This window comes from Diceros bicornis, chromosome 6, assembly GCF_020826845.1.
Source record: "Diceros bicornis minor isolate mBicDic1 chromosome 6, mDicBic1.mat.cur, whole genome shotgun sequence".
In the NCBI taxonomy this organism is placed as follows: domain Eukaryota; kingdom Metazoa; phylum Chordata; class Mammalia; order Perissodactyla; family Rhinocerotidae; genus Diceros; species Diceros bicornis.
The window spans coordinates 24669317-24681109 of NC_080745.1; the positions used below are offsets into that span (position 1 = coordinate 24669317).

General features: G+C 41.0%; 1 protein-coding gene across 2 annotated transcripts in view; it reads right to left on the reverse strand.

Annotated features, from left to right (window-relative positions):
- Positions 1-8735, reverse strand: part of TSNAX (translin associated factor X) — a 34616-nt gene extending 25881 nt beyond the window's left edge. Inside the window, exons 1-4 of one of the 2 annotated variants that reach the window (XM_058543023.1) lie at positions 8614-8735; positions 8060-8164; positions 4457-4571; positions 1389-1540 (exon numbers count right to left, since the gene is read on the reverse strand). In XM_058543023.1, coding sequence (XP_058399006.1) covers positions 1389-1540; positions 4457-4571; positions 8060-8164; positions 8614-8629 — 388 coding nt within the window. In that variant the 5' untranslated portion in view covers positions 8630-8735. The remainder of the gene's footprint in view (positions 1-1388; positions 1541-4456; positions 4572-8059; positions 8165-8613) is intronic. The other variant, XM_058543024.1, reaches the window with a different exon arrangement.
- Positions 8736-11793: the final 3058 nt, after the last annotated feature.

Sequence of the window (11793 nt, forward strand, 5' to 3'; positions counted from 1 at the left end):
GTACAAACTTCCAGTTACAAAGTTAAGTCAGTCATGTGGATGTAATGTACAGCATAGCAACTATAGTTAATAGTACTGTCTGGCATATTTGAAAGTTGCTAAGAGAGTAGATCTTAAAAGTTCAGCACAAGAAAAAAATTCTTTAACTGCGTATAGTAACCAGACTTACTGTGGTGATCATTTCACAATATATACAAAGATCGATACATTACATTATTACATTATATTGTACACCTAAAACTAATATAATGTACGTCAATTATACTTCAATTAAATAATATATAATTATTGAGCAGCTACAACAAAAAAAGACATTTCAACACACTACACGTTGTCATTTCTGAAAAACAAGTGCTGAAATTATAAATGCTTAGACTAAAATTGGACACACATTGAGCAGATACCAAATGAACTCATTTCCCACTGTTTAATTGACCTGAGCTCAATGGAATCAGCTATTTGATAGAAAGGAATATAGACCTTTCATATATTTCTACAAATATGAATCAACCTTTGACTTTGTCTGTCTGCAAATTTTAGGGTATGTCTGAATTATACATACATTATCTCTCCTGTCAGTGCACTCACATTAAGAATCAAATGGGGGCCAGCCTGGTGGCACAGGGGTTAGGTTCACACATTCCGCTTCAATGGCCTGGGGTTCACCAGTTCGCATCCTGGGCGCGGACCTACTCATCGCTCATCAAGCCACACTGAGGCGGCATCCCACAGAGAAGAACTAGAAGGATCTACAACTAGGATATAGAACTATACACTGGAGGCTTTGGGGGAAAAAAAAGAAGAAAAGAGGAAGATTGGTAACAAATATTAGCTCAGGGCCAATCTTCCTCAAAAAAAAAAAAAGACAGAAGAGGAAAGAACTAAGCACTTTAAATATTTATGCAAGTAATTTGTAAACGGTGATAATGCCCAAGATCCAGTTGTCCCTGAACCTTTTTATATGCATATATAAAACCCAGTACTATCCTAAAATCCCCACTATGAGATGTTTGGGTCCACCTAGCTAGGTGACACACCCTATTTTACGAACCTACTAAAACTGAAACCACCAGTGAGAAATACCCATAGTGGGAAATGAAATGTGCCTGGTATAAAAACACCCTACACACTCAAGAATAAAGTTGATTCTATTAAGTCTGTTTTCTCAATTACTTTATTAAAATCTATTAATGACTATTACTACACAGTTACAAAAATAAAGGCAATTAAACATTTCTTGATTACTTTTACATTACTATTCAGAAGTCTCAATTTTTTACAGCCAATAATATTTCACCAATTGTCTATTAAAATTCATGCAACTCACAGATAAATCACGTAATCCACTATTTAAAAAAAAGTTACCACTGAAGTGAAGCTAGACTTACCTGTAGTAATGGCTCTATGGAACTGATGCATGTCTTCTCCTGAGAGCTCTTGGGCTACCTGCAATATCTTTTGTCTGACACCATCCAATTTAATTTCTGATTCAGTCAATATTTCTTCCATATCAGGAGCACTATAATTAAGATATTGGGAACTTTTGGAACATCAGCCAGATGCTTTGATAGTGAAAAACTGAAATAATCTAAATATCAGTTAACACAGGACTAAATAGACATTGTATGTATTTGGATACTTTTAACTCAAAACCACAATTATATTTTATTAAAAGTACGTAAAAACATGAAAATGCTATAACGTACTATTAAGTGAAAAAAGAAGTATACAAAGTTTCATGTATAATAATGATAATTATAAGGAAAATTATGTTCATAAAATATGACATCGAGACGTCTGCTTTTAGTGAGGATGGAGTAACACTTGGACAGGATTTATCCTCACGTCATAAACAACTAAAAAAAAAATATATACAAAACAATGGTTTTCATGGGGCCAGCCCCATGGTCCAGCGGTTAAGTGCACACATTCTGCTGCGGCGGCCCGGGGTTCACCAGTTCAGATCCCGGGCACGCACCGACGCACCGCTTGTTAAGCCATGCTGTGGCAGCGTCCCATATAAAGTGGAGGAAGATGGGCATGGATGTTAACCCAGAGCCAGTCTTCCTCAGCAAAAAGACGAAGACTGGTAGATGTTAGCTCAGGGCTAATGTTCCTCACACACACACACCAAAAAAAACAATGGTTTTCAGACATTGGACAACAGGCAGCCCGGGACAGTGATCCCTGAGAGGGGTGAAAAAAAGGACATGTGCCCTATGATTGCCCCATCTTATTGCCTGGAGAGTTTCTGAGTAACAGCGCAGGGATGAGAAACTGAAGTGGAGCGTGGGAGTCTCCCTGAGAAAGTATTTGGAACTGAATGAAAATGAAAAACAAGATATCAAAATTCGTGGAATGCACCTAAAGCACACTTAGAGACTTAAAAGGGAAATTTATAGCACTAAATGCCTATATCAGAAAAGAAGAAATAACTAATTTTCTTCTTTGATCTCAGCTTCCACCTTAAGAATACAGAAAAAGAGAAGCAAATGAGTCCAAAGCAAGCAGAAAAAGAAAAAAAACAGAAATCAATGTAACAGAAAATCAAAAAAACAGACGTCACTGAAACCAAGTTGGTCTTCTAAGATCAACAGAACTGATAAACCTTTAGCCACACAGATTATGAAAGAGAGAGGACACAAATTACCAACATCAGGAATGAGATGCTTATCTGTTTACTAATCAAAAAATGTGTGTACAATATGGTCACAACTACAATAAAAAAACAGTACATAAGGGTCCGGCCCAGCGACGTAGTGGTTAGGTTCACGTGCTCTGCTTAGGCGACCCAGGGATCGCAGGTTTGGATCCTAGGTGCAAAGTTACACACTGCTCATCAAGCCATTCTGTCGCGGCGGCCCACATACAAAATAGAGGGAGACTGGCACAGATGTTAGCTGAGGGCCAATCTTCCTCAGCCAAAAAAAAAACGGGGGGGGAAATAAAATATGAAATCTGCTGACTGATAGTAGCTATCTTTGGGTATTGTGACTAACTTTTGTCACTCAGTATCTTTTCTGTCATTTATTATTTTTCTAAAGATTATTATTTTCTAGGTTTACTATAATGAGCATTTATTATGTTTTGCTGGACAAATACAAGATGAATTTATACAACAACACGACTTTTTCTAAAATATTAACTTCTCTTGTCACAGTTCTATTATTTCTTTAAACTGATGAATATTGATGGCAACTGTTTTAGAATTGCAATTTGTATTGAGAAAAGTGTTCATAATTAATCAAAACAGTGTTGCTTCTTTCCATAATACAAGCTCAAGTATGTACAAGCTATCTGAGAATTTGTTAAAAAAAAATAAGCAAAAACTAATTTTAGAGCCAGGTAAGATAAAGAAAAGGTTAATAGTGCCACATTCCCATAAATCTAGGTATGACAAATTTATTCCACATCATGGAATAGAAATTAACGTATTAGAGAATCATCCTAAAAGTTGTAAATTAGTGAATAGAATACTTCAGTAATGTCTTTAATAAAAAGTTGATAAATTATATTTGGTCTTCCTCCAATACTTTATAAGATACATAGTGTAAAGCTAATCATAGCTTTCCTTCTAGAGGCATTTGGAATTCGTAACAAGAATCTCTCTTAGAGAACTGCAGGGTGGGCACTTTCCACCCCAATGTGAAACAGAGAAGCAAAGAAAGCTGGTCAAATGAAATATGAAGCAAACAAAGATGAAAGATGGAGATACCCAGCTGCATTCATAAGATATTCCTGAATCTTTATATTCATTTCCCTTCTCTGTTTAGGCTAGTGTTTAAGCTGGTTTCTTTCACTTGTAAACAAGAAATCTATTAAATATACAGAGCCTACCTAGAAAAATAAAATAGTAAAGCCCTAGAGAAAGAAATTTCAAAGAAATTAATGTCACAGAGCTGAAGGAAAAAGAAATTTCAAAGAAGAATTAAGTAGTCAACAGTATCATATGCTGCAAAAATGTAAAACAGGAAAATAGCAGAACAGTGTGTACTAGATTTAGCGATATGAAGGTAACAAGGGCAATTTCAATAGTTGTGAGGCAGAAAGGCAGACTGCAGTGAGTTGAAAAATGATTGGGAAGAGAAGATAAGCAGATTTTAAGATTTATTTAATATTAAAATTTCCGCATATATCATCCAAATAAAGCTTTAACGTTTTAGGCTCTAAAAAACCATCAAAAATTTAATATTTTCACAAACAATAGCTATATCAATGAATGATCTTAACAGAACACAAAATCCCCAGCTGCTCTGAAAATCAGAATTTTTCCCTCCTATTTCTATTAAAATATTTCTTAAAATCTACCTGCTGCTACAGTCCTCTGACTTCAATGTTCACAGAATAAGACACAGAATATTCTCACAGCTAGTTACTGTCCATTGAGGTATAAAGCATTACAAAATACATATCAAACTGTATCCAATTGTAACAAATTTTAAAGATATTCACTTACCTTGTAATCCTATGGAGGAGAAAAATTGTCCTTTTACTTTCAACAGTTATATCCCGACTAAGTTTCACAAGTCTCTCGTATTTGTCATGTCTTGCATCAAGTTCCTGCTGAAAAGCTAAGAACACAGTGTTATGATCATAAGCATACATATTCTATACTTGAAGCCTATCAAACAATATCGTTACTATTCACGATAAAGCAAATATTATTTACTCTATAAAAATGAAGAGGACAGGGGCTGGCCCGGTGGCGCAAGCGGTTAAGTGCGCGCGCTCCGCTGCGGCGGCCCGGGGTTCGCTGGTTCGGATCCCGGGCGCGCACCGAAGTACTGCTTGGTAAGCCATGCTGTGGCGGCGTCCCATATAAAGTGGAGGAAGATAGGCACCGATGTTAGCCCAGGGCCGTCTTCCTCAGCAAAAAAAGAGGAGGATTGGCGGATGTTAGCTCAGGGCTGATCTCCTCACAAAAAAAAAAAAAAAAAAAAAAAAATGAAGAGGACAAAACCATCTTATTTATTTTTAAAGTACTTGGAAATCAGACTCTGCTAGTAACCAAAATATTCTGTCTTTAAATACAAGTATGCCTTAACTGGTTTTACCACTCAGAGCCTCACAATGAGAGGTATATATTGTAAAAATTATCTAGTCTAATAAACATGAGATTACTACAAAATCATCACACATAACTTCTTACAAAAATTACTCCCAGCTCTCTCCCTAAGTTACATAAAGTTTTTTTTAAATTACCTTACCACATACAATATCTCCAAAAAAGAAACTGGAGTTTTTTAATTAAAAGTTTGTAACTTTCAGGACGGCCCGGTGGCGCAAGCGGTTAAGTGCACGCGCTCCGCTGCCGTGGCCTGGGGTTTGCCGGTTCGGATCCTGGGCGCACACGGACGCACTGCTTGGCAAGTCATGCTGTGGCAGCGTCCCATATAAAGTAGAGGGAGATGGGCACGGATGTTAGCCCAGGGCAGTCTCCTTCAGCAAAAAGGAGGAGGATTGGCATTGGATGTTAGCTCAGGGCTGGTCTTCCTCACAAAAAAAAAAAAAAAAAGTTTATAACTTTTAATGGGGCCGGCCCCGTGGCATAGTGGTTAAGTGCACGCGCTCCGCTGCTGGCAGCCTGGGTTCGGATCCCGGGCACGCACCAACACACCACTTGTCAGGCCATGCCGTGGTGGCGTCCCACATAAAATGGAGGAAGTTCGGCACGGATGTTAGCTCAGGGTCAGTCTTCCTCAGCAAAAAAAAGAGGAAGATTGGCATGGATGTTAGCTCAGGGCTGATCGTCCTCAAAAAAAAAAAAAAAGTTTATAACTTTTAATAATATCAACTTTCTGAATTTTTAAGCGCTAGTCACTGAAATACCCATAAACCACTTAATACTGCCGCAGCACAGCTTGCCAAGCAGTGTGTTGGTGCGTGCCCGGGATCAGAACCGGGGAACCCCGGGCCGCCGCAGCAGAGCGCACGCACTTAACCGCTTGCGCCACCGGGCTGGCCCCATAAACCACTTAACTTTTAAATAACCACTTTATTTCAGAAGGATTGTCACTTCAAAGACCTAGCAAGTTGCCTGTCATATAGGGAGCACGCAACAGATGTATTTTGCATGAATTACAAAAAATCCAAAACTTGAATAAACTACTAAATTAGTAGTTAACAAGGACCTAAATACATCTTGTCTTTTATTATTGAGATAATAATTAGGCTAGGACTTTGCCTAATATTTCAAGACAATCAAATGTATTCGTTATTTATTATGAATACATTAATGACCACTACACAGCTGTCATTATGAATACAAAGTTAAATAAGACAGATCCTATCCTCAAGGAGTTTAGTCTAGTATGAGACAGAGATGTAAACAAATAAAATGTGATCACACTATAATAAATATATGTAAAAGGTTCAGTAAAACAGGAACCACATTTTTTTTGTTCACTACTAACACATGCTAGAACACAGCAGATGCTCAGTAAACACTTCATGACTGAATGGATGGAGGGATAATGAATGAATGCCATGTTTGTCACCAACCTGCTTGAGAGAAAAATCCGAAAGGCTTCAAATAGAAGCTACCTGATCTAGGTTTTGAAGAAAACCATAGTTCACTGATGGACAATGGGGGCACCAAGTTAGAAGCAATTCCAAGCTTAAAGAACTATGTGTGAAAAGGCAGGCAGAAACATAAAACACCAAAACACACTTGGAAACAAGCAGCTCTGTAGTCCACCGAGTATATAACTGTATCAATATGCTCTCTACTCAATCACAACTAGTTGTCTTACACCTCTGAAGATCACTTTAAGTGCGGTGGTGGTTTTAAGACACATCCATAAGTTATTTGAGACTCTTCCCTTCAAAAGGTGGAACGTAATTCCCTTCCCCTTAAATATGAGGCAGAGTTTTTAAACTGCTTCACTTCTAACAAATAGAATGCAGCAAAAGTGATGGTGTATGATGTCTGAGATCAGGACATAGGGGACTGTGGTTTCCTCCTTGCTCTCTGTCCAGGGGAAGCCGGATGCTGAAACATGAGTGGACTCAAACAGCACTACAGAGTGGGCCACGTGGAAAGGAACCAGAGGTGGTTTTTGGCAGAAGGCCTAACTCATCAATAGCTGTGGATCCTCCAGCCCCAATCAAGCCTTCAGATGACCGCAAGTTAGAATCAATAGCCAAGCCCCTCTCGGCGTCCTGAACCAAGAAACTATAAGGTACAGTACGGTAGATAGAGGACAAGAGAAAGGAGAACTTTGCCTTACGTTTTGTTTTGAAATGAGGAACAACTTGACCAAGTTAAAATACTGAGAAAAGGGGGATTGTGAATACATATATACATAGGATTCCCACAGGATCCTGTACATAGGATTCTGCACGAGTTCCCACTCTGTGCAGAGTGCTACAGTCAAAATAAAATTATAGCTCCTATCTTCAAAAGTCTAGTTGAGGAAAAAAAACCAACACACGTTAAAAAATTAATTAGAGGCCAGGCCCAGTAGCATAGTGGTCAAGTTTGGTGCACTCCACTTCAGTGGCCCAGGTTCACGGGTTCAGATCCCCTGCACGGACCTACACCACTCATCAAGCCATGCTGTGGCAGTGAATCACATACAGAATAGAGAAGATGGGCACAGATGTTAGCTCAAGGCCACTCTTCCTCAAGCAAAAAGAGGAAGGCTGGCAACAGGTGTTAGCTCAGGGCCAATCTTTCCCACCAAAAAAAAAAATTTAATTGATCATATATGTATATAAACACTTGACATATATATACATATATGTACCTGATATACATATATCTAATTTATATATATGCATATATCAGGTACACAACAATTTTTAGTTATGTGGCATGTCTGACATTAATGTTTACCTGTGAAACTTTAATGGGAAAAAAAAACCCAGGCCTTTTGTAATCTCAACTTTCATGGCAGACCTGGCACCACGGCAAAACCTCCAGGAAAAGTAAAAGGCTCAGATATGCACATCTTAAATTCTCAAGGGCTGTTTTCTTGCAGACAACATAACTAAATAATCCCTGTTATAATCTCTTTAGTTCTCTTCCCTTCGCCAACTTACATGACAGAGAACTTACATTTGAAGGCCAACATCACAGGCGAAGAGGAATTAACATCCTTCCCTTCTCTTCTCTGGTTATGTGGGAAATTGTCATGCTTCCTTTTCCTGAACCCTCCTGATCCTTACGTAGAGAAGGAGAAAAAAGTTGGATAGGGCTCTTCTCTTACCAAAAGTTGACAAAATATAACACAGGCAAATCCCTTCCTTCCTTTAAACCAGAGGCCCACAGAGTGCTCTCCTTACAGGCTTTCTCAGCTGAATGGCAGGAAAGCAGCCCCGCTCTTTTCCCCCCAAACTCTAAGCTCACCTCATCCAGGCCTCCAGCAATGATGTGCACAAGCTGGGGAATTACCGAATTAAGCTAAAAATCAGCTCGAGAATTTAATAAAATGAGAGGTGCAAATAAGGCCATTTGGCCGGGAAAATCACCAGGGCCGGCCGCTCCCACCCACCGAGCCTGCAAGGGGAGAGGGCATCCCTCAAGGGTGAGGAGAAATGGAAAATCCCACAAAACGGTTGGAGATCCTCTCCCTCTGAATAAATAACGCCCAATGCTGCCGAGGACGCCACCTTCTTTGTTGCTCATGTCGTCACGGCCTGCTGTGAGACGAGCGGAGGCTGAGGGCCTTGGTGAAAGCGGAGCGCCGAAAGCCTGCCGAGGCGCCCTTTGCTGCTGGCCGACGTCGACGCACCCACCGGAAGGCGCGCCGGCAGCCACTCAAGCCTCTCCCTTCTCTCTCGCACACTTCCGGCCTGCGACTCAGCCTCGCCGCCACTGGCTCCGCCCCGCACGTGGCCCGGGGGACCTCGCGGCCGGCGCTGTCGTTGCGCCTGCCCTCGGCTGTGCCTGAGGACAGAAGCGACTCCACACGCTTCGTTCTATGCGCTGTTAATGAAAAAGACGATCCGTCCTCCTGGAGGTGAGTCTGTGTGAAGGTGGGAAAGCGGCGAAAAGTGTACGTGATTTTTTTCCCTCACGGCACCTTTGGAACACCCTCGCGTTCCCGCAGCATGGACCCAGCCCCCCGCGCGGTGCATAGTGGGGGTTGTAGTTCCCTCGCAGGAGAGGGCCATGTGGTGCTGGAGACCGGGCTGTGAGAAAGGACTGCGCCAGCGATCTCCTGTGGGAGGTCCTCTCAGGACCAAAGTCCAACCTTACAGAGTTAGGAGTGACGCCAGAAGCTAAAAGTGATGGAAATATGCAAATCAATAAGTTGATGGCGTTATTAGTATTTTCTCTGACGAAGGTAAAACAGCCCTCTGTTCTCCCTCTCCGTCCCTACCTGTCTCCCACCTTCTCCTCCCTCTTCTTCCGTCCTCTCTCGCTTTACCCCTTTTTCCTGGCTTTCTAGAGCCAGACTGCCTGCGTTCAAATTCGTGTCTGCCACTGAGTGGTTACCTGACTTGGAGGAAGCGGTTAACCTGTGTACCTCAGTTTTTTTATCTGTAAAATAGGGATGGAATAGTACCCGCCTCGTAGGATTATTTGAGGACAAAGTGAGTTAATACTAAGGCGCATAGAAGAGTGACTTTGACATGGTAAACGCTCAAGTATTAGCTTTGATACTCTTTTCCCAACGTCGCTCTCCAAAAAAAACAGACATCAGTAATAATAACGGGTGTGCACCGGTAAATTGTGAGCTTTTTATTATGGGCAGGAGCTGCCATATCTTATTAGACTTATTAGGCTTTGTGCCCACGCCACCCCCAATACTGCCGTAGTGCAGTGCCCTGGTAACTTCCGTAAGTGTTTGTTGAAGAATGACGCTCCCATCATCAGGATGGGTAACTAAGTGGCAATCTAGCATCCTCCACATATAAATTTAGGGTAAGGCTTGGTAAATTGGGTGGCCTAGGCCTAGTAGGGAAAACACAAGTATGTTTTGTTACGCTTTCTCTAAATAACCTCTGTATTGTAGGCATGTGTTGTACACACAGTCTTTCTTCCTTATTAATTGAGAAACAAAGGAACGGTAAATGAAACAAGTTGGCTAGAATATGGCAGTAGTTTCAAGCCCCTGACAGGAGTGTGTCATAAGAAGGTTTCCTGCTCCAAGTAATCTCTAGGGTCTTTTCCAACTCTGAAGCGAGAAGTAGCCAGCACCCATTATACCTTTGCAGCTTTTTGAATACAGGAATTGGTTAGCCAAATTAATGGTAGATAAAATAGGCTCCTGAAGACCTGGGCTGAACACTTGCTTTGTGGATGTTGGGCAGATAATTCTGAGTTTGTGTGAGGTCTGACCTTCCTGACATTGTCCACCAGTATCCCTCCAACTCTTTGATTAGAGATGACTTGATCATGAAAAAAAACAAGACAACTTTAATATAAATGTAGTCATTTTAATGTGACTTCCTCTAGATCTAAGGAAGCCAGTAAGTTATGGATATTTTTAGAGTCAGTACTTATTTTACCATAGTCTGGGAAAAGTGTATTTTTCCTGTCTCTACTGGAATAGCAGCTCCCTGTGAGATAGGTAGCTAGGTAGACATGAGCTGGGGGTCATAGTTGGAGACCTTGCTGCATGCAATGGAGCGTGTTACTGGCATCCAGACATGAGTGGAGGATCATGGCTGGAGACCTTGCTGCATCAATGAAGCATCTTGCTGGCATCCTACAAGATGCAGATAAAGGAGAACCGAGACCTGCCTGGCGCCACCGCTGGAAATCTGAGGCCATCAACCATGACAATAAAAATAACGGGTACACAAACAGCACGTACAAAGCCTTCTGCTATACACCTCTAGAGGACATTGACTTTTCTTTAATTTACATACAAATTCCATATGCATTAGCCCCCTTCCTCCGGGGATGTCTGCCATGACAGTTCCAGAGACTCCTCTAGAAGGTTAAGAACTCCCCATCCCAACGTGTGGGTGGAGGAAAGACCATTATTGGTGGATAACCAGATAGTGCTAATTCCCATCAAAACAGCCCAAATAAAAATAAACCTAACCCACGACGCAGGGCAGATGCATTCTCTGGCGCTGTCTGCTCCTCACTTGAAATGTATCTGACCTTTCCTCTAATAAATCTGTGCTTGCTTGCTGTTGCCATTGTGTCAGTGTCTGAATTACTCTCTTCCACTGACCAAGAACCTGGGCGATTGGACTCTCCAGTCCAGTTACACCTAGACCTCAACTTTGTAAAACTGGATGAGCCATATTTTCTTTCTCCAGCCACCACTCCAGTTCAACTGTTCAACTATAGCTGTGTTACTTGAACTGCTTTTCACTGCTTCCCACAAATGTGAGGATTAGAACACTAAGTTTCGGAACCTGTAATGACTTCTCAAAGTACTTAATGAAGGTGAATCCCAGTGACACTTTCCCAGCATTCATTTGCATATGCAGTTACCCCAGGTGTCCCAACCATAGCTACTCCTTTGTCAGGAAATACCTTTCAGTCTCTGACAACCTGCAGAAGGCATCTCCACTCTGTCTGCTTGTTTTATTGCTTCAGGTGCATATACGTAGTTTTGGTGTTTGACAAAACATATTTTTGTTTGGTTTTAAAGGAAAACTTCTACCCCAAGTCAGGGAGAGGAAGGTAAAGATCTTTGGTAAGACCTTACCTCTGGAATGGTTTTCTTTCCTCCTCCTATTGTTGCATTCTAATTGCCCACATTTGACTCTGAATAAAGCTCTAAGGCTTTTAAGCATACCTGTTTTTATTTGGTTTATAAATCCTCACTTTTGTTACCTTTACAGGAAAAAAAATCACATATCAAAACTGGTTTTGGATATTGA